Raw genomic sequence first — 22,119 nt, 5'->3', positions numbered from 1 at the left:
CGTGTGTTTTCCTCACATTATTAGACTCCTTGCTATAGAAACCCTCCATCCATGTCTGACACTTTACTCTCTTCCTGAAGAGTACAGCACAGAACATGTTTGCTCAGTTTTAGGATGGCAGATTTGCATAACCTTGGCCAAAGTGTCAGTGTCTTCCAACAAACCATTTGGGAGTAGAGAAGCCTGAGGACTTTTCAAGTCATGTCTGGGGGAGAAGGAAGGGAAAAGGACCCAGAGCCCCTACCTTTTCCTTATCCACAACTATGAACAGCTCCACATATCTTGTTTGATGTAGGATTGCTCTCTTTCTCTGTGGAAAAAAGTTTTAGAGAACTTCAATTTTATTAATTCAAGTGTAAACAACAAAAAAAAAACAATGACATTGTCATATTTCACTGCTACAACTAGTGGTCTGAGAGACACACCCAAAGCTCTCTGTGCCAAGCCAGAAACAAGCCAAAACCAAGGAGTGCAATCCAAAGAAATGACAATTTCTCTGTGTTTTACACTAAAACTCAGCTGCACAAAGATCTGCTGTGTTTCAAAGCAAGGGAAGACTTTACACAGAGGTTTCTTTAGAAAGACAGCCACACTTGTGTAAAGGAGCAGAAAGATACTAACAAGCAAACGCCAACAACCTTGAAGTGAAACACACTGTTTTTCACACTCTGCTTTTACTGCAATCCTGTTCCTGTACAGCCAGCCTTTAAGGGACAAGGGGACCTTCACACCAAACTGTTAGTCTGATGGTTAGAAGAATGGAATAAAGAACATGATATTCTGCTGGCTTCTGATGCTTGCTAATGAGCCTCTCCAACGAGGGTGATGTTCCTGCCCTTGAAAGCCTCCAAAAGCTCTGCTCAGGAATAATCTAACTGCCTACTGGCTGTGTGCAGAAGCAGAGAGGAGCTGCAACCATTTTGTTGAAGCAACTGAGCTCCTGAGCAGAGCAGAAAGCCCTCTGAGTCAGAGACCTCTAGGTATGTGTTAAGCCCCAGGAAATCTGATAAGCTGCTTCTATATTCTTAGTGAACACTCACAAACCAGGGACTGTGGGGAAAACAGCAGCACTTACTCGCAGCAGCTGGGTCATGCTGGGATGGGGATTTTCCTCTGCCTGTTCCTTTTCGTGGTCTTCAGTGGTTACCCCACACGTGGTGGGTTCCTTCTTCACATTATCCAATCGATATAGAATGTGTTTGGAGACAGAGGAGGGATCCATGGGCTCGATCCCATAGGTGATGTTCCCTATTGTCACCAAACCCCTAGAACAGAGTAGTGTGTGAGAAACTGTAGCAGTGAGCAGGATAGTCACCCAGATCTTGACAGCAAAACAAAGAAACAGTTATTCTTTGATAACTAAAGACATGTCTGTATCTCAGTCCTTGCAGAACAGCATGCTTCATTTCAAGCCTGAGAGCAGCCTTTCACTGGAGAGCAAATTACATGTTCTTGTAAGAGGCTGCAGTGCCCCAGAAATGAAATCACAAGCCTGCAGCAGAAATACTTTATTTCACATACACCATTTCACTCCCGTGTCCCACGTGGAATTGCAAAACATCAGTGTCCCAAAACATATGAAAATAAGCTCAAAGCAGAAAAAATTTCTGATCAAACTTGATGTACACAAGCTTTGGGATCAGTTTTGTAAAATTTGCAGACTACTATTTGCCTTTCCATTTTTGCACTACGCAGTTATTTGTAGTGATAATCTATGCAAATTAGAAAGTAAACCAAAATTTGTGCCACCAAACAACCTCCTGTACACTGATCATAAACTGCATTAATCAGCTTATTTGATGGTATTGTGAATATCTGTAAACCACGTGGATCAAAGGCACCACTGTTGCAGCCTGGCCCAGGCAGGGACTCCCTGCCTGCCTGAACAGTGGTTAAAAACAGCAGGAATTTTTTTTCAGGTTCAGTGAGCAGAGAGACTCACGTGATGAGAGGGACACAAAGACAAGAGCTGAGCTACCTGAGCCCAGAGCATGTGCTGACAGCAACCACAGAATCCAGGCTCCCCTCCACATATCCCTGATAATGGCAGTGATCCTACAGGAGAGAAGAAGGGCACGTTACACACGCATTCCACGTATACCTGCACACCCAGTGTCACCCCTGGCCCTGTAATTGCTGTGCCTGCCACTGACCAGCAGCAGTTACAGCTCGACAACATAGTATGATTTAAGTTAAATGACCACATGCATTTTATCTACAGTCTTATCACTTCAAGCATGTCTCTAGCTCTACCACTGTACAACAGCGTTTCCTTCACTAATATGCACCTAAAAATTTCCTCACCTGCCTTAGTGCCACAAGGACTGACATATACAAAGTTAATCAAGATGCCAGGGGCACAACTGGCTCCTTCCCTCCCTACCCAGTAAAGCAGACGCTCTTCACAACTGGATAGGGCCAGCAGCTCATTACACATTTCAGTTTAAAATCCCACTGTCACTGTGACTGAAGCCTGACCCAGAGCTGGCACTGCCAGCTGTGAGCCCCACAGTTGGGCTCAGAGGCACCATCTACCCCTGCACCTCTGAACTTGACTACAAGCATTCTGCTCTTAACTTCTGTCCTCCACCCTGCCTCAAATATTTCGTGTGCAGCCCCTCCCTAGAGCTCTGGGCCAAATCACCATTCAATCTCCTAGAAAACAGCCTGGCAGGATGTCTGACTCCAGTACTCCCTGCTCCCTCCAGCAGGGAGAGGACAACCCCTGCTGCCCTCAGTGCAGGCGCTGCCAGCTGCTCGCTTGTGCAGCACATCCCTCCTCAGCCCCTGCAAGACAGAACACTTCCACTTTGTCCTCTGGAGATTTCAGAAACGAGACAAGGGTTTGTCAGGTGGGGCAAATACACTCCACGTTCTCTGCCAAGTGCATTTTTGAACGTCATTATGAGGGTCAGGTAGATGATGCGGCCTGTTGTTCCAGTGACCAACACAGAGAGCACTGGAGGCAAAGTGCTCATCCTTCAGGGCCTCTGGGACTGACACAGCCTTGTGCAAAAAGAGCATTTTTCCCCTTAGTCAGTCACTTTTAACTAGGAAGTGAATACCCAGTTGGGTCAGGTGCTCTGTTTTCAAAACCAAGATCCCATGAATCACATGTGACTAACACTTCCCTTTCAAAGGAACAATGGTGATACATAGGAAGAGCAAAGCCATTAGGAATACTTCCCTGCTTTTTGTATTGCACAAGCTGCTTTTTACTCTTATTCTACAGAAGAAATGAAGTTTTCAAAGACAATCTATCAGGCAGCCTGCTCATACAGAAAAACAGGGGAATAACTCCAGAGCTATGCAGAGAACATCTTTCTCAAAGGTCCTCCAGACTTCACCTCATCCATCCTTTCCAGCAGTTCCCAAAATTCTGGACTAATGGTTGGCCTGACAAAAATCCTGAGAGTCACTTAGACAGCCTCACACAACTGAAAAGATGGGTCAGCAGCTGACTGTTCATTTTGACTTGTGGACCAGTCTGGAAGCCCACTGTGTGTACAAGTACAACCCACATTCAGTCCCCAGATCCCCCAGCAAAAAAATACAACTAATTTTGTAACACATCACTCCCTCATCCTGTAGATGCTCAGTGTTCCAAGTCACCTTCAGTAAGGGTATAAAAGGAAAGAAATCCTACCTGGACATCTGGATATTCAGATTGCAACTTCCCCTCCTTATTATAGGTATAAACAGTGAAATCTTTGGGCAGCAGTTCTCTGTAGGGAAAGGAGAGAGGAAGACAAGGGATTTAATGAAATGACTGTGACACTATAGCAGGACAGTAAGATGATCCTAATCAAAAGTGTCACAAATACGTAAATTGCAATTAAATAAGGAAATATTTAAAAAGAAAATCTCCTCCAAAAAAAGAAAGAAATTGTGCATTTTGACAGCAAAACCCCAGATATCAGAATGGCAGAACTGTTAATGAAATTAAGTCAAATGCCTCACCCTGGATAAGTAAAACAAGCATCAAAACCCATTGAATTGTGCTACAAGCCTGCCTCATACAGAAAAAAAACATCAATCAAATCACAGCACTCGATCTGTTGCATATGACTTCTCTTCCCCAGCTTTGGAAGGAAATACATGGGAAGTCTCCCACGACTCAACAGTGCTGATCCATACTGGTCAATCCCTTGATGCTGCATAACTGAATTCCCAAATTTCCAAGCGTCATGGGCTTGGCAAGTGGCAGTTGAGATCCCCAGGGGCTGGTACATTTAAATAGTTCTGTCTCATTTGGCAATCATGGGCAACTTTAAGCAGCAATAGCCTGATAGATGGTAACTTGCTTTTGCTGCAAGCAGCCCTTTAAAATTAAAGTCAAGCCAGACAACATCTATATTGTCTGTAAGTTATGGATATTAAGGCCTTGGATATAAAGACAGCTTCCTCTTTTATTAGTATTCTTACTGAGACAGGAAAAAAACACAACCCTAAAACAATAAACAAAACCCAGAGGAAAGTGAAAATATTTACTTGAAATATAGTTCAGTTTGTTTATTTTTAGATGTGAATGGAGAGAGTAATTTCACTGATTCCCCAGATCCTCTTTGAGCAAAACTGCTGCTTCCTCCACTGCACGGGATCACCAGGGCTGCTGGAGCTCATCAAAGCTCCTGGCCAAGAGCCAGGACTGTGGGACTGAATCCACTTTTACCACCTGCAGGTTTTGCAGAGCTACCATGTGGCTGCACTTCTCACACTGATCCTCAAGGATCAGAACTCATGTGCCACTCTTGGGATACAAGAGATGGAATTCAATAATCTAAAGAAATTCATCACTTACTTGTTCTTTTCTAGATGAATTGTGTGTTCCTTTCCCTCTATCTCAATAGCATATGACACCTTGTCCTGCATTTAAAAAAAGTTGCATTTTACTCACATTCATGAATAAAACATTCATTGAAATAAACAGAAGTTTGGCAGAAAACAGTCCCTGGAGCTCCACTACTGCCACAACTATGACACTCAGATCACCACTGCCACCTCCCACAGCTCTGGACTAGTCTGTCCTGTTCTCCTGCTGGAGCTGCAGCTCAAACTACCACTTGAACCATCTCCTGGAGGGATGCAGAGCTCTGTCCATCTGAGCTTCTTCTCCCATCACACTCCCTGCTGGTGCCTCAAGGCTGCACAGGGCAGTGGGTGCTCCTTGTGCTCCTACCTGACTCCACAATGAGAAGCAATGAGATGGCTCCATCAGGATTTGCTCTGGTTCCTTGCCATCCAGCAGCCAAAATGACTGCCATGTCCACACATTGACATTGCCAGATACTGAACCAACAAACACTTCTTCTTAAACCTTGCTGGTTCCACCAGGCCAGGAATAACCACATGTGGGTGAGACTGAAGCCTATAATGGTCTCTATGTCTGGGACCTGACATCTCTTCCTGGGTAACTGGGGAAAAGTCACATGAAGGAAGCTATTTCAGAGTATCTTTGTGGTTTTCTTATTGCTTGTTTTAAGACTTCCAGACAAAACCTTAGTTACAGCTGGAAATGACAACACAGTTTTATTACTGAAGATGCAGAGTGAGCCAGCACCTCCACAGCCCTGCACTCACCAAGTGCCACACACAGCAACCCGGGTCTTGACAATTCAGTGGATAAGCTGAATCTCCTGACCACATTAAACACCACAGCAGGAGTTCTAGTCAATGACTACAATAACCTGAAAGGCGTTCTTGTTCATATTGCATTCTGCCAATGTTTGTAAGATTTGTGACTAACCAGTTGATCTAATCCAAGTGCTTTGAAGTGTGCAGACCCCAGTGCCGTGGCTCCAGCAGAGTCACACAGTACCTGTGCAGGGTGTCTATTGTGACCCCACGCTTAAAGCAGGGCTGGTCAAGAGTTGGCCCAGGCTGCTCAGGGCCTTCTCCAGTCAGACTTTGAGCATCTCCCATGATTATGATTCCACCACCTCCCCAAAACTCATCCCAGTGCTTAACAACTCGCATCATGCAACTTTCACACCTGGATCAAAAATCCATTGCGGCAACTTTAACCTCAGGAGAGCAGGGAGGTACTGACTGTAACCCAACTAAAGGGAATGCCAGGGGCAACACCTTCTGTAAGGATGGATACTTGTTTGCTGCAGGATGAGAGAATTTTGGGTCAGTTTTGGGTGAACCTCATTAGGAAGTAGATACTAAACTGAAGGCATTTTTCAGACTGCCCAGTACCTGCACTGAGGAGACATTGGAAGCCTCTCGCCGGTCTCTTCCCAACCTCTGTGGGATTACAACTTCATAGGAAGACAACAGGGAAACCTGCTGGAAACCTAGGAAGCAGAACAGAAACACTGGCTAAGGGAACAAAGCAAATAGAAGGATAAGGCACAAGAAAGTAAATTATATTTCAGTAAAAGCCAATTCAGCAGGAAAGGGCAGCCTGCAACTCCAGTGCAGGTCTCCATCTTATCACAGACCCTGAAACTGGGCTGCTGGGCCCAAGGCCCTGCTGCACACAGGAGAGCAGAGCAAAGCACACCTGGATTGCCTTGTAAAAGGCCAGAGAAAACAACACACACACAGCAGAGGTTTACCAGAAGGTTTGAAATTGGAAGCTCCACATTCCAATTGCTGCCTGACAAGTATCCATTTCACTACCACCTTTCATCAGCAGGAATCACAGCATTTAACAAAGCAGGTCAGCACAGAGAGAACTTGTTCAAGGACACACAGAAAGACAGTGTCAAAACCAGGTGTCCTGTGCTGCAAAGCTGCAGAATGGCAGGAGCAGGTTGGCCACCAGTTCCAGAAGAGCTCCCAGGGTCCAGAGGAGCTCCCAGGCCCCCAGAGCTCCTCACTGCCTCCCAGCACGCAGCCTGTCCTGCAGAGCTCAGCGCAATGCCCTGGCCCTGCACAGCACATTCAAACTCCTGACACAAGGCCAGGACCACTCATTATGTTCTTAGAGAGCTCTGAAGGACCTTGTTCCACCTCATTTGTTTTTATAAACACATGCAACAAAGTGGCCTTTTGCAGATCACTTTATAGATGATTTGCATATGCAACATCAGGCAGATCCTCTGGACTAAACAGAAGTCTACGGTCCAAGTTTCCTTTATAAGGCATCAGTTTTTGCCAGCAACTGCTCCATATCGACTGTGTAAACAGTAATAAATTGCACATGTAAGTGACTTTTCCCATCAACAGCCCCTGTCTGCTGGTGCCTGGCTCGGGTGCTGCTCCCTTGGGAAGCAGGAGGTTGGCTGCCTGGGCTTGCAGGCAGGATTAAGAGCAGCAGTTTTCCTAGCTCATGGCAATGGAATCAGTGAGCTCATCGGAGCAGCCTGAGCTTCCCCACCTTGCATCCTGCAGAGCTGCTGCTCCTGCACTGCTTCCAGCCGTGCCCCAAAGGAGAAGTGAAAGCAGCTCGACTGCTCTCAACTCCTCTCCTGTCGCAGCACGTTTGTCCCCCTCGGAGAACACAGATGCCCTGCAGTGCCCCCCTGCCTGTAACACCACAAGTGTGTCCCACCGGCAGAGCTGTGCTGCTTCTCAAGAAATAACATCATACTTATGCCACAGCAGAACTTTCATTAATTACAGTGACTGTTAGAAAAAAGGTAATTAAAAAGCAGAGATAAACTTCCTGAAAATAGCCCTTGTGTTGACAGGCTACAGAAAGTGGAGTGAATAAATACATCCTTGGCCCAAAAATAGGGGAGGAAAGGGCTGTTCCGTTCCCTGGGACAAACCACCACAAGAGCACACTCGGGCAAATCACTTCTCTACATGTGTCATTTCCAGCCACACATTTTGCTTGTGTCTGGTCCTGAGCTCCTGCACTACACAGCTCTGCGCTTGTTACTTCCCCACTGCTGCCCAGAAGTGCCTGCAGGGATGGGACTCTGTGACATTTGGGCAGTTCTGGAGACTCCCTCAGGACAGAGAAACATCAGGGCTTGGTTAATCTTCGTGGTGCTCAGAAACCAGCGTGCCTCCCCAAAAGCAGCTTGGAAGCAGAAGACAAAGGAGTGAATCATCATACAAAGCTAGCAAAGCTGGGAGGGATTTCTGGGAAGAGTGCAGCTCTGAGGTTTGTTCTTACAGAAGCAGCACAGAGAGAGCATAATCTTCAACTCTCTGAACAGCTCTGCCCCCACTTTCTGCTCTCCTTCCATCTTTCAACATCTCCAGTTTGGAAGCTGGTTTCAGGTACAAGGCCTTATTCTTCTCTTCCCATTACTGCCTAATGTGGGCACAATTCACCAGAGGAAGAGAGGTGTTTGTCTTGCTTAACAAAGTGCTTTCTATGAGCACAAGCTAAAATGTAAGGGCAGGAAGGCACCACCTTGCTTTCTAGAGGAACTGAAGAGAAAAGCAGCCAAGACATCAAAAGTTTGAACTTAATGCAAATTGCTTCCCTTTAACTTTCAGTTCTCTTTGCCCTTCTGTCAGAAACACCCTCTTTCTCCATGTTTCAAACAGATCAAACTGACAACACTCCTGCTGATGTGCAGAAGAGATGAGTTTGTTTTGTGGGACTCTCACCAGGACAAAACCACTCAGCAGTGGCTGAAAGCACAGCATAGCCCTTCCTCAGCACCCCACGACAAAAACATCCGTCGCAGCAGGAATCTCCATGGCACTCACCCTGGCTTTATGCAGAACCTACTTCCACTGGCCACCTCAGTCCTCCCAAGCACGCAGCGCTCCTTCCAGTGACTGACACGTTCAGACCTTATCTTGTCCAGGGAAGAAAAGCACACTCAGTCTGACCTAATTAGCACAAGGTGAAATTGCAGCAAGGACAAGGCAGTTGGCAGCTACCACAGAAGCCTAGATCACTGCCAGGCCCCAGCAAGCTGTGAGGGCACTATCAGGTATGGTCCTGCAGTCACTTCAGTAGGAAGATGCTAAGATGTGACTATTCATGGGAATTCATCCATGCATTTCAGCACACAGAAAAGGTGATTAATTCATAGCAATTTGGGAAAGACAGAAGTGACAGCAAAAACCAAACCCAGATACTCAGCTGTTTTCCACATAAGATATCTGAAGATACTTATATCCAGTTTTCCTGTGATATGCTATTTTTTCTAGCTTTGTATCAACCCCCTTTTGAGAAACTTCATTGCCCTGTATTTAAGCATGGTTCTCAAGCACAGTAGTCAGCAGTAAGTTTTTCAGCAACTTGCAGGATTTCTTGGATTCAGGTGCTTCCTGCCACTGGCCATGGCTCCAAGCTGAGCTGTCCTACACGTCACCCCCGGGAATGTCCTGCTTATCACCCATGCTTGGGCGTAACTCTACTTGAGATTGGATTTCCAAGGACAAAAAAAACAACTGTGGTCACTGCATTTACCTTGTCTCATTAAAGATTGCCTTTAATTACGAAGCACTGGAAGCAACTAGGAAGATGTGAATCACCTTCCCCTCCCCGCCCCAAACCCACAGCAGGAATTTGGTGCACGTTCCCTGGGCATGCGGGAGCTCGAAAACCACTGGATCGTGTTGTGGCAACTGGGCCTCTCCAGGCACTGAGGGAAGCTGCTGGGGGATTCACCCCCGACTCTTCCCTGTCAAGTTGCATCTCCCATCTTCACAGACCTCAGCAGGCCTGCAAAGTGCCAGCTCGCCACAGAAATACCCCCCTATTAGCACCCATCTTTTATCATAACTCCCTCTCAAGCCCACTCAAGTGAGGTCAATGATACACCCGGAAACAAATGGAAACAGATCAGACTGTAGGCCACTACACCACAAAACAAACTCATTTCACAAAAACAAGCTCCTCAGCACATGTCCAGAGCTCAGCAGCTCTGGCTGCAAATGAGGAACGTGCAAAACCCCCCTTCCCAGACCAAGCAGAAGGATGTGATTTGGGGAGACAAGGCTCAGACCCAGCCCGGCAGCAGCTGCACAGGGCCCAGCAGCACAGGACTGGGGGCTCAGCTTCTGCTCTGACCTCCCTTTTGGGTCCCCCACTGCTTTCAGCATCACCAGTGACACCAAAGGGCATCATTCTGGACAATGAGCTAGATGAACACCGACATTCCTCTGTCACTACCCAAAGTTGTTCAAGCTATCAGTGAACCTCAGAGAGGATGCCTGTGTGATCATCTACTTGTATTCACTTGAATTTACTCAAGTCCCTAAATGAGAGTGGAAATAGAGCCAGGAAAAACACCCAGCACCACACCACAGTAAGGCATTGCTAATGTTCTCCGTGGATTTATCCCATCCCTGCATCCATTATAAACATAAAAGCTTGACCAAAACCATATCAACCTAGTTAGCTGTCAGGAGCTCTAACCTTCTATTAGCTGTGTGTGCCTGAGTCAAAAGACGCCCTTTGCTAAAGCATTAAATACACAAACTCATTAAATAACCATTGCTCTAATTGATTACAATTAATAGAACAGGTCAGCTGCACCACTCATGGGACAGTTAGGCAGTGAATTGCTCACCAAAAGTGTCAAAAGCTTGACGCAGCCACCAGGTCCATCCTCAGGTCCCAGGGTAGCATCAGCTCTGCACACACACATCTCCAACAAACATGCCTGGTATCCAGCCAACTTCTCTCACCATGTTTTAGGCCCTAGCTCTAAACCCCAAAGGAGTTGGACAGTTTAGTCCCCTTCTGTCTGTTTGCACATATTTAGATTTTCCAAGTGTGCTGTCCAGCTCCCCCTCTCCTTTCCTTCAACCACGTAAAGGCCAATATTCAGTATTTCCTTGTGGATTCTGTTCCTTAGATCTCTGACCACTCATGACCATACCTGTTCTGAGAAAGGAGCCAAACCAGGACACAACAGCCCAGCGAGACCTCACGGGTACCAAGGCTCATATACTTTCTGTGTTTCAGTATCTCCACAGGTCCATCTTTCTTCCGAACAGGCAGCAGGGCTGAATCACACATCCTTTCACCAACTCTAACACCCACTTCATTTCCTGCCAACAAGCTCCTGCTCCCTATTTTTCACCCTCTCATATTTGTGCAGACAATCATTTCCACCTCAGCAGAACTTTGCATCCATCCTTTCAAGCTGCATCCTTCTGCCAGGCATTTCTCAGGTGCCCACATGATCAGGACAATCCCTTCTCCAGGGATCCCGAATCCCCTCCCACTGGCAGGGTCCAGCTCCAGGCTCAGTGCAGATCCTCTGCATCCCACTGTCCAAACCACGAGAGACTTTGCCAAGAAATCCTTCTGAGGAGAAACTTGTGTGAACTGGCTACAGATCTTTTTCCAGAATGACATGTAAACCACCCATGACTTCTTCAGTGTCTCTCTTCAATCGATTACATACCAGGAGAAGCATTTTTAGGTGCAGCTGACCTTTCCACTGACAGCTCTAGTGAGATTTACTCTTAGGATTACGGGAAGCAAAAATCTCCTTCAGTTTCACTGTGTAAATATTATCCAAGCCCTCTTAAAAATATTTAGGGATTTATACAAAACACTAAGCTAACAAGTCTTCTGCTAAAAGTAGCAACATTTCCTATGAAGCCAGCAGTTTCAGCTCCTCCCATACCTCAAAGGATAAAGAGTGCCTTGGTGGTGCTCTGTCTTCAAAGCACTGGGAACATCTGGCCAGCTGCTCTTCTACAGGTTACTCCTCCTTGTGACTCTTGTCTCCTCCCTTTCCTGCTTTAAATCTTCAGACCAAGAAGGTCTCCTTGTGTCACAGTTCCTCTTTAGATGGTAGGAAAAGATGACCAGCTATCGCAGCAAGAGAAACAAATTTATCTACTTGATTTATTCCTCACCTGGAATATTTGTTTAACATCACAGCTGGCAAGAGTGGTGACTGTAACTTCACCTGGTATTTTACTGGGAATGTTGGATGTTAATGAGGATCCCAAGCTCTTCTACAGCAATATTTCCTAGAGAATTCTTACCTCCCTCTTGCTGAAATCCTGGCCTATGCTGTAAGTATTTCCTGTCTAGACTCTTGCTATTCCTTCTGCCCTTACAACAGACACACTAATTTTTCTGTAAGACAACAGCTACTCTTGTTCCACACAAAGGACTATCGCTCCTCTGGTGCTGTCACAACATCCTCTCCACCTTGGAACCTTCTTGCAAGGAGGAACAGAGCAAAGTCACCCTATCCTCTGGTGCAAGATGATTAATCTCACAGGACACATCTCTGCCCTTCCACCCTTTTCCTTGCCCAGGGAGAGGAGCCCCTGGCCCCAGAGCCCACGCACTTCCTCCAGGTCTCAGCTGTGCAGATGTCAGCTCCACACACAGGGGAGGTTCGTGGGAATGGTCCTCTTTGGAGATGTCACTATCTTTAAATTTGGCCGTCAAAGGAAACCACACAACACAAATTCTATAACTGAGCTTGGCAGAGAGGAACAAATAAACTTTGAGGATTTTTTTTTTTTTTAATTTTAGCTTGAGAAATCAGTGACAGAGACATGCAAAAACTACAAAGTCATGTTTCAAACTTCCTCTTTCCAAAATACAAAAAAAAGCACTACAAGAGACAACATCAGCTACAATGAAATTTCTTTCCTCTTTCTATTCTTCACATGGAGGAAATAACCACAAAAACCCTCTTTACTCTGCTGAATGATTTGTTGAAACATGGGTGAGGCAGTGCTGTGCTTCTCATGAGCCGAACAAAGGAATTATCTTAACCAAACATTGCATCTCCCAAGAATTCCTTTCAAAACTGGCAAAGCATGGCTAGAACATCCCTGTGTGTGTGACACCAAGTATCAGGGAAGAGACCAAGGAGCAAAAACCACAGTCCCTGCTGTGACAATGCCCACAGTTTCTTGATGGATTTATAACGCTGAGGCCTCCACGGACACCGGAAAACCTGCCCTGTACAAGTCTCCTAAGGCTCCACATCACTAGATGATTACGTTCATTCAGGACTCTTCAATTAGCAGTTTCCGGTAACACCCTTATCTGCCTTGTATCCCTCTTTATTGGGGGAGTCTCCAAAGCACGTACATTCCAAACCAAAAGTTAGGACAAACTGAAACAGGTAACTCGTTTCGCCCCTCTCCTTCCTGCTCAGACCCAAGAGAGAAGGTCCATTATACTTCATTGCAAATTTGGCATTTTTAACCAGGACAGGAACTTCAGCAGGCCAAGAGGAACACTATCATCCACCACCAGTAACTCAGAGACCTGTACTTCTTCTCACCCTTTGCTAAGAAGTAAAGCATCACTCCTCAAAACACCGACCAGCCCACTGGGAGCACAAGCACCCAATATCCTGGAGATGCACCATTTGAATCTTTGCTCCTCGTTGCCCTGGCAAGGCAGCTCCCTCCACCTCCAGCCAGCAGGCGCCTGGTAAAGCTTGTCTCCCATCTCTCACACAGCTCACAACCGCCAGGAACAACGCGCCGAGCGAGAGGCAAGAGATTCACAGAACCCAGTCCCTCAGGGAGGGACACCCACCACGGGAGCCCTGCTTCAACAGCATCAACATCAGTTTTAGAGAAGTTTCCTCAATTAGGAAGTCTTACGCATTAACGATAAACACAGTTTAACACAGTGCATATAGCCCTTCAGCAAGAAGAAAATGACAGTAGAGATGGTTCAGGCTGTCAGATATACATACAGCATGAGAATCAGCATCATAAAAGCCCATTAAACAAGGGTTTCAATTCATGAACCGCCCATAAAGACAGCACAGCATGGTTAAAAGCCCACAGGGTGAGCAGGGTGTCTGGCGGTGATGGCCTGTGATGTGTGAGCCCCTGCCCGGGACGCAGACCCGGCCAGGCCCAGCAGTGCCCTGGCTGCACGACGGCTGAGGCCACCCGAAGGCAGGGGGGGAAGGCTCAGCTCCCCTCGAACTCCACGGAAACGATGCAAGTGTTCTATTCACCCCCACACAGAAAACAAACAGCCTCTGGGCAGCGAAATCCCGTGGCTGTGCCCAGGATCTGCTCACACCCGCTCCTGAGACTGGTGACCGAGCTGCCCACCGCAGGGTCTCCCCCCGCACCCCCGTCGCCAGGAGCGGGTCGGGAGCACGGGCTGCCCCGCCACTCCCGGGGGCCGCGGGCCCCGCAAACCCCAGCAGGTGTACGGGGAGCCGGCCAGCTCACCGGCCGGGACTGCCGCCCCGCCTTCCGGGGCGAAGACAAAGGCCTCGCTGTCCTCTCGGTCCCTCCGCTGCACCTCAGACCACACGGAACGTTCACCAGGAACGTTCTGGCAGAGGCGGTGCCGGGCCGGGCCCAGGCTGTGTTGACATCCTCAGCGCCCTCCTGCCGCCCCGCAGACACCTGTGACCCCCGCGCCGCGACCCTGAGCGTGCCCTGCCCGCGCGTGGGGATCCACGGGGACCGCCCGGCAGGACCCCCCGCTCCCGCAAAGTGGGGGGGGCTCCCAGCCCACCTGCCAGCCCTGGGGCCAGGCCGGGCCCTGCCAGCCTGCAAGGAGGGAAGGGGCGGCCAAACGCCCCGGCTGGGGACGGGGAACGGGACAAGGAACGGGACAGGGAAGGGAGGGGAGATGGGGCCGGAGCGGCCCGGCCGAAAGGAGGGAGGGGATGCGGGCCCAGGCCCCGCCGCACTCACCCGCGCGGCCCGGCTGCCCGGGCGCGGCCCCCGGCGGCAGCAGCAGCGGCAGGAGGAGGCAGAGGCAGCTCCGCGCCGCCCGGGCCCGGCCCACGGCGCCCCGCGTCCGCATCGCGCCTCCCGCCCGGGGCGCTGGGTCCGGCCGGCGGCCCCGCGGCCTTATGGAGCCGGGCCGGGCCTGCGCCGCGCCGCCCCGGGGAGGGGCCGGGCTGGCGGCGGGGCGGGACGGCGGGCGGGGAGCACCGCAACTCGGGACACCGCACCGGGGCCTCCGGACACCGCATCTCGGGACACCGCACCGGGGCCTCCGGACACCGCCCCGCGCACCGGCCCCGCGGGCTGCGGGCGCAGGGAGAGCCCGAGGGGCAGGGACCCCCAGGCCTCCCCGGTGTCCCGGCCCGGGAGGAGCCCAGCGCTCACGTTTCCTGCGCTTTCTGAGAGAAGAACAACTCGGTCCCGGGGGCGAGCGAGTCGCAGAGGGAACGCCTGTGGCAGCCGCGGGTGCCAGCGCAGCCCAGGGACGCTGTGACTTCGGGCCTTCCCGTCCAGAAATCTCCGTTACAAAGTCGGGGCACACGGAGACACAACTTCACCCGAGCACCTGCGGTACCTCGGGACACGGGTGGGGAAGAGACCGACGGTCCCGACAGTGACCCGGGCACAGGCTCTGCTGCCCTGCGCTCCGGGCACCTCTCGCATCGCTCCAGCTTGCACCGCAGTGACCCCCGGAACAGCTCCCAGGGCTCTCCAGGAGCACCGTGTCTTCCTGCCGGAGAGGGAACGAACAGCGTGTGACACATCAGTCACGGTACAGAAGGGTGATGGAGAAGCACCCTCATGCCACGGAGGTTAGCAGTGTACAGAGCCCAGACAAACAAAACCCAACGTTACCAAGTTTCTCAGCTACCAATAACCTCTCCTGGTTTTCCAAGTGTGGAACTTCTCGGGATTCCTCGAGCCTCCGTGCTCTTTTCCCGAGCAGGTCGCTGCCCTTGAGCAAAACGTGCAGCCAAAATACCTCACACCAAAGGCCACACATCCCACCAGCACAACTAGGCGTGAGCACCCTCGAGGGCACCAGCCAGAGACACCCAACCAGCCCCTTCTCACTCACAGGGGTCTGACCCACCTCTGTGACATTTTAGAAATTGCTTTTGAATACACACAATGCAAAAGATGCCATTAATAAACACGTAAGAGGCTGAGCAATTGGCACAAGTCTTCTCCCCCTCCTTAACAATGATTCTTGAAGATTTTATAAGAGATTTTATCCTGCTGTCTCTGCAGTGAACAATTACAGCAGAAAGACTCATTTGCCCCTTTGAATTCCAAAATCCTCCATCCATTTTTTTCAGGAGCTGTCCAAAGTTGACCCATGACTCAGGTTTCCCCCTCACAGCCTCCAGCAACCAGAAAACCTCCCATTCCTGTTGGAAAGAGGCAACAACCTGACCCTCAGAAGCCAGTTTTACACATCCTGACAGACCCAGCCTGAGGAAGCCAGCAGGCTGGATGGTGCAAAACTGCCAGGGGACACAGAGGGGTTATTCCCACCTGATGTTGGACGCTACACAGAGGTTACACATCTCCAACCCTCATGGAAGCTGCACAGAGCTGCTGAGCCAGGCAACACTCCGTGCTGCCCACAAGCTGAGCATTACCCAAGATGCAGGCTTCCCATGGATTAGGATAACACCATGGATCAAATACAGCTGCCACTGTACAAATAACACACAAACATCAATCATCCTATGGTTCCTGCCTGAAGGGCATGAGATCCCCAGGTCTGTATCTAGCAAGAGCCATATTAATCTCCCTGGATTCTCCTGTCACTCACCGCTACTATCATAGCCTTGCAAGACAAGGAATTGAAGACAACACACCTCAAAGCTCCAGAAATTAACCAGAATCAAGGCTGGAAAGCTCAGACAGCTTCTGAACACACGTTTGGGGTCAAAGGCAAATGTGCTAACTTTGGAAACAAACTATCTGGAGAACTGCTGATCTGATCCCCCAGCTGAAGCCCACCTGAGATGCCCACATCAGCAGAACCATTACTCAGACACAGTGAAGATGCTCTTGGAGAAGAACCAAGTGAAACAAACGACTAAATCCTGGAGCTCTGCAAGTGACAAATGAAACCTCACAGGCAAGCACTGGGATTCAGGCTGTTGGCTGACATCAGCACAGACTTTACAAACAGAATAAGGCAAAGTGAGAAAACCAATTGCAGACACAAGCCTTAGAGGTTACTAGATATTAAAACTGGGATGCTTCATTATTCCAAAGGCTTGAATAGGAGCAATAGTCTCTTAAACAGGCATAAAGGCAGAAACAGGAAATACCTTCAAGTGAACTTACTAAAAAAATCCCCAAACACAAATGGAAACCAAACAAGTGTGCAGGACACTGGATTTCCACAGGAGATTGGTGATACAAGGGTGAGCCATGCAGTGCAACAGCTGACCCAGCTTAGATCCCTCACTGGTGATGCTGGTGAGCCAAAAAGATGCAAAACCAACTATTTACACCAAAGGAAAAGTAATATCCAGTGTGGTGACAAAACTTATATGGTAGATGCTGAAAAGGACCTCACTCAGTGCCTGGGGAATGGAGGGGGAGCTGTTTTTCAAGGAAAAGCATTCCACCATCCCTGGACAGAGCAGGGACACTGTCCTCTTGCCTGTGGCTGGAGGTGGGACCCCAAGACAGGAGCCCCACTTCCTGAGGAATGCAGGGAAGAGGACAATGCAAGGCCTGAGATGTAACAACCAGCAACTAACCAGGACCTTTGGATCTCCTCTGCAGTGGCGAGGAAAGCCCAGGCACAGGGACATTTCCTCCTTTGTGTTTTGTCACTGCCAGTCCCCTTTGGAGGCTTTACAAGACCTTGGCTCTGGTTTCTCAGGGGAGCAACACTGACGTATACCCTGAGTGGCAGCACAGTCCAGTGTGTCAGGGTGTAAATTGTGTATTTATGGGTACTCGTGGAGTTCTGGGACACTTTGTGAGCTGGATGAGGATGAGACCCTGCTGTGCTGTGGGTCCACGAGCCACACTGCACTCGAGCAGACAGTGAGGGCAGGGGACAGGAGAGGGAAAGGATTCTCCAAACCATATCTCCTGTTTGTCAGTTATTTTCACAGCTCTCAGTGCCAAAACTGTAGAACCAACAAGAAATTTCTCAGAAATGCTCATGCTGGGGCTGGCCATTACACTCCCAGTCCTAGCAAATGCCAAACATGTACCTGTGCCAGACTCAAGGGTATCAGCACTCCAACTAAACTGGCTAAACGTGTTACAGTGGCTTTAAATAGCAGAGTCAGACATGTCATGTTCTCCCTCCATCCCCAGCCCTGCTGGCTCCCACATCCTCTCCACATCCCACGTGCATGGTGTTTGCTTCCAGGCACTGTAAGTAAGACACACCACGGATTTTGGGTGCAGTCAGGACTTCCCTGCTGTCGCCAGCAGCAACCTGGCAGGCCCAGGAGCACACTCCTTAGCACGGCACCAGTGAGCCCAGGCACCAGCCCTGGAAATGGCTCTGTCCCAAATGCATTCTTATCAAATGACATGTTTTGCCTGGCTGCCAGCAGGAGCTAATGAATGCTACGTACCTGCCATTGGCATTTCCAGTCTAATGACCTCAGGACACGGTGGGGGGGATTAACGAGGTAGAAGAAAACTAACGGGACCAGGCAGCAGCTCACCCAGATGCAGAGCATCCGCAGCAGGATCCCGGTCTCCAGTCCTCTACCTGCGTGTGCCATCAGCTTCAACGAACCGCTAATTCTCCCCCAGAAAGGGCTCAGGAACCCGGCTCGAGCAGCCCCAACACCCAGCCCTCGTGAAGCACCGGGAACAAGCCAGAGCTCCCCCAGGAAGGCGTTACCGGCTGCCGCCGGACACCGGGGCTGCCGCCGGACACCGGGGCTGCCGCCGGACACCGGGGCTGCCGGCCTCCCGCTGCGGGGGGCTGTTGGCCTGATCCCTCTCTTCCTCCAGCCGCTCCCCGTGCCTACCGGAGCCGCTCCGGGCCGAGGGGAAGCCGGGCCCGCAGCGAGCCCCGAGCCCGGGGCCCTTCCCGCCGCCGGCAGCGCGGGGCGAGCACCCCCGCAGGGAACGGTCCCCGAGCACCGGGACCAGCAGCCCGGGACCTGACGGGCGCGGGGAAAGGACGGAGCCCGCTCTCCGCCCGGGGTCTGCGCGGGGGCGGGGGCAGCCCCGGTCCGGTCCCGGGTCCCCTCAGCGCGGGCGGCGGCCCCGGGGTGAAGCGCGGGACGGGAGAGGCCACGCCCAGCCCCGGTGTCCCGCCCCTTATCCTCGCCCATAGGCTGCCCGGCCTCCCCAGTAGCCAATCACCTCCTCGCCTGGCTCGCACTTCCGCCTCGCCTCTCGGTAACTCATTCCGCCTTCCTTCTGACTGGCTGCGAGCGGCTTCTTCCCGCCCCCGAGGCGGGAGGGCGAGCGCCCATTGGCTGGCGGCGCGGGGGGCGGGGCGCGCGCGGCGTTTCCTAGCAGCGGGCGCCGCCATGGCGCCGCGGCGGGGCGGCCCGGTGGGCTACGCGCTGCTGTGCGGCCAGGCCGTGCTGCTGCTCGGCAACCTGCTGCTGCTGCACGGCGCCTCCCGCGGGGCCCCCCGCAACAGCTCCGAGCCCGAGGAGTCTGCCCCGGGGCCTCCCGCCGCCTCCTGGGCCTACACCGACCCGCGGGCGCCGCTCGTGCTCTGCACCTACCTGTGAGCGCCGGGCCGGGCCGGGCCGGGGAGGACGCGGCCGCCTCGCTCCCCTCTCACCGCTCCCTCCTTCCCCGCAGTCCCGAGGAGTTCGTGGAGTGCGAGGAGCCGGTGGATCACGGCGGGAACGCCACGGCGCAGCAGGAGCTGGGCCACGGCTGCGTGAAGGTGAGGGGCGGGCGAGGGGCGGGGGCGGCCCGGCCGGGCCTGGCTGCCGGCGGGGTCACCCCCGGGGCCCCGCCCGCGGCTCAGGCCGCCTGCGCTGCCCGCAGTTCGGCGGACAGGCCTACGGCGAGGTGGACCACACGCGGGTGCAGTGCCGGGCGCTGGACGGCATCGAGTGCGCCGAGCCGCGGAGCTTCCTGCGGGGCGGCCGGCCCTGCGTCAAGTAGGCCCCGCTCCGCTCCCCCGGGCCCCGCCGCGCTCCCCGGGCCCTGCACCGCCCTCGGCCCCCGCGGGAGGGAGCCCTGCCGTAAGGAACGGGGCGAGGCCGGCTCACCCCGAGGTGCGGGGCCCCCCCCCCAGCTCCCCCTGACCCGCCTCTCCCCTTCCAGGTACACCGGACATTATTTCATAACCACTCTGCTCTACTCGTTTTTCCTGGGTTGCTTCGGAGTGGATCGTTTCTGCCTGGGCCACACCGGGACGGCAGTGGGGAAGCTGCTGACCCTGGGGGGGCTGGGGATCTGGTGGTTTGTGGATCTGATCCTCCTCATCACCGGGGGGCTGATGCCCAGCGACGGCAGCAACTGGTGCACCGTGTACTGAGGGGGCAGGGCTGGCCTGAGAGAGCAGCAGCATCTGTGCAGGGCAGGGGATGGATCCTCTGCTGTCCCACAGGACTGGGAAACAGGCTCCTCTGCTTGTCCAGCAGCATCAGAAGATCCTGCCTTCACACACGTGGATTTACAAAGCTGTAAAACTTCATGTGCAGAACAGCTATTCCTGTTCATTCCTCTGCACAAACCTTGGACACAAAATGGTTCAGTATGTATTTTGCTTGTTTAAAATAATGTGGATTTAGCCCACAAGCAGTGACAGCTTAAGAAATCAGGCCTTGCAAAGAGGGGGTCAAACAAGGCTTAATAAAGTCTGGAAGGAGCCGACTCCATGTACATGGAGTCACAGGCCCCTGGGCTGTGGTTCTGTGGCACTAGACTTTGCAAACCTTTAAGGTTAACACAATGTTGTAGAGATTGTGGCAAAGCTATGAGCTCTAATTCTGTAGTTTTTGTTTAAAACTATGTTCACTGGCTGCAGGGGAAGCTGGGAGGGGGGGGATTCAGTGGAACCTGCACCCTCTGGAGAACATCCCCTCCTGCTCTCCGCTGGCAGGGAAAGCTGCAGGCAGCAAATAAAGTGGCTGTGGAAGCCTCTGAGGGGGAGTCTCTTGGTGTAACCCTCCTGCCCTGCTCCTGTTGCAGACACAGCACCCGTGGGACACTGCAGCCACCCCACAGGACTACATGTGCTATTTCAAATTACCTGTTTCCCCTCCTGCCCTTCACAGGGAGTGCTTTTCAAAACTCATTCCCTCATGCTGCAGTGGCAGCAGGTCACATTCCCTTTCCCTGCTGCTGGACAGTTGGATTCTTTAAGCCCACATCTATCCAGTGGCAACCATTTGTGTTTTACAAAACTGTCCAACACCAGCCTTGCCTCGTTAGTGGCAGAAGGCTCGTTTCCATAGGGAGCTGCTGGGAAGAGCAGGGAGCTATTGGGGAGCTGGGAAGGGGCTGGAGCTGCTGAGGGGTAACTCCCTCCATGCTGGTCAGCCCTGGCACTGAGAGGAGAGGAGCTCTGAGCAGCCTCACACCCAAAAGAGGAAGCTCCACCAGCTGCAGGCTGAAAAACTCACTGAGCTGAATTAAAACGGGAAAAGGAAGCTGCAGAAAGTCACAGCCAGAACCAGACAAAATCTGTATATGCAAAAATCCAGGCACATTTGACTGCAAATAGAGCAAACCTGCACTCTCCCCTCAGTTCTGCAAACCCTCCAGCCCTTGGCATTTGACAAATTTCTGCCTGTCTTACTTCTGCCTCCAACAGAGCTGCAACAGGGTTCAATCTGCCCGAGAATTCTGCCTATTCCAGTTCTGGTTTGTGGTTTATTACAACTCCTCTCTGGGGAATGGGGTTTAGATCCCATTTAGGTCACAAATAATATGATCTTGGCAGTTCTGCATGGGCCTCAGGGCAGTGGGGTGGGAGGAGGCTCCATCATGGAACTGCCACATTCTTTGGACCAGTGAAACCACAGGGCAGAAGAGCCTGCGGTGGGGAAAAAATTATGCAGGGAGCAAGAAAAATAATAATAATCCTGTGTGCAAAAGCTCATAATCATTAACAACTCCCCATGTCCTCAGCCCAGCAGCTGCCAGCCCAACAGCAGGACCTCACATTCCTTCCATCTATGGGGCTGTCACGGACCCTGCTGAGGAACCCCAGGGGGTTGATCCCTCAGCTTTCCTCCTGCCTGTATTCCTGGAATGGCCAAGAGAGCCAGGACCTCCCAGCCAGCCCCCCAGAACCCCTCTGGAGTTATGGAACTGCCAGAGTTGGAAGGGACCTCTAGAGATCATCTAGTCCAACTCCCCTGCTAAAGCAGGATGACCTGGAGCACATCCCACAGGGCTGCATCCATGGGGGTCTTGAATATCTCCAGAGAAGGGAACTCCACAACCCCCTGGGCAGCCTGTCCCAGGGCTCTGTCACCCTCACAGAAAAGAGTTTTTCTTGTATTTAAATGGAACTTTCTGCATTCCAACTCATGCCCATTGCCCCTCATCCTGTCACTGGGCACTACTGAGCAGAGTCTGGCTCCATCCTCCCTGCACCCACCCTGAGATACTTCC

The 22,119-nt window shown here is 51.6% G+C and overlaps 2 protein-coding genes across 4 annotated transcripts in view; one reads left to right on the top strand and one right to left on the bottom strand.

Moving 5' to 3' along the window:
* The window catches only part of ADAM9 (ADAM metallopeptidase domain 9), a 30,926-nt gene extending 12,738 nt beyond the window's left edge, over positions 1 to 18,188 (bottom strand). The window contains exons 1-7 of one of the 2 annotated variants that reach the window (XM_051640835.1): positions 18,147 to 18,188; positions 6,202 to 6,299; positions 4,802 to 4,866; positions 3,647 to 3,725; positions 1,979 to 2,055; positions 1,076 to 1,265; positions 245 to 310 (exon numbers count right to left, since the gene is read on the bottom strand). In XM_051640835.1, the coding sequence (XP_051496795.1) occupies positions 245 to 310; positions 1,076 to 1,265; positions 1,979 to 2,055; positions 3,647 to 3,725; positions 4,802 to 4,866; positions 6,202 to 6,299; positions 18,147 to 18,159 (588 nt within the window). In that variant the 5' untranslated portion in view covers positions 18,160 to 18,188. Of the gene's footprint in view, positions 1 to 244; positions 311 to 1,075; positions 1,266 to 1,978; positions 2,056 to 3,646; positions 3,726 to 4,801; positions 4,867 to 6,201; positions 6,300 to 14,526; positions 14,680 to 18,146 lie in introns of those variants that run through there. The other variant, XM_051640834.1, reaches the window with a different exon arrangement.
* Positions 18,189 to 19,023: 835 nt separating this feature from the next.
* On the top strand, positions 19,024 to 20,663 carry TM2D2 (TM2 domain containing 2). 2 transcript variants are annotated; one of them, XM_051640851.1, is made up of 4 exons: positions 19,024 to 19,267; positions 19,345 to 19,432; positions 19,537 to 19,652; positions 19,819 to 20,121. In XM_051640851.1, exons 1-4 carry the CDS (start codon positions 19,062 to 19,064, stop codon positions 20,030 to 20,032), a joined length of 624 nt encoding a protein of 207 aa, XP_051496811.1. In that variant the 5' UTR covers positions 19,024 to 19,061; the 3' UTR covers positions 20,033 to 20,121. The 2 variants fall into 2 exon arrangements, with proteins under 2 accessions (XP_051496811.1, XP_051496810.1); XM_051640850.1 differs by lacking the exon at positions 19,537 to 19,652 and having other exon boundaries at positions 19,043 to 19,267; positions 19,819 to 20,663.
* Positions 20,664 to 22,119: the final 1,456 nt, after the last annotated feature.

Source organism: Apus apus, chromosome 26, assembly GCF_020740795.1.
Source record: "Apus apus isolate bApuApu2 chromosome 26, bApuApu2.pri.cur, whole genome shotgun sequence".
Taxonomy (NCBI): Eukaryota; Metazoa; Chordata; class Aves; order Apodiformes; family Apodidae; genus Apus; species Apus apus.
This window is presented reverse-complemented; position numbering and strand designations above follow the sequence as displayed.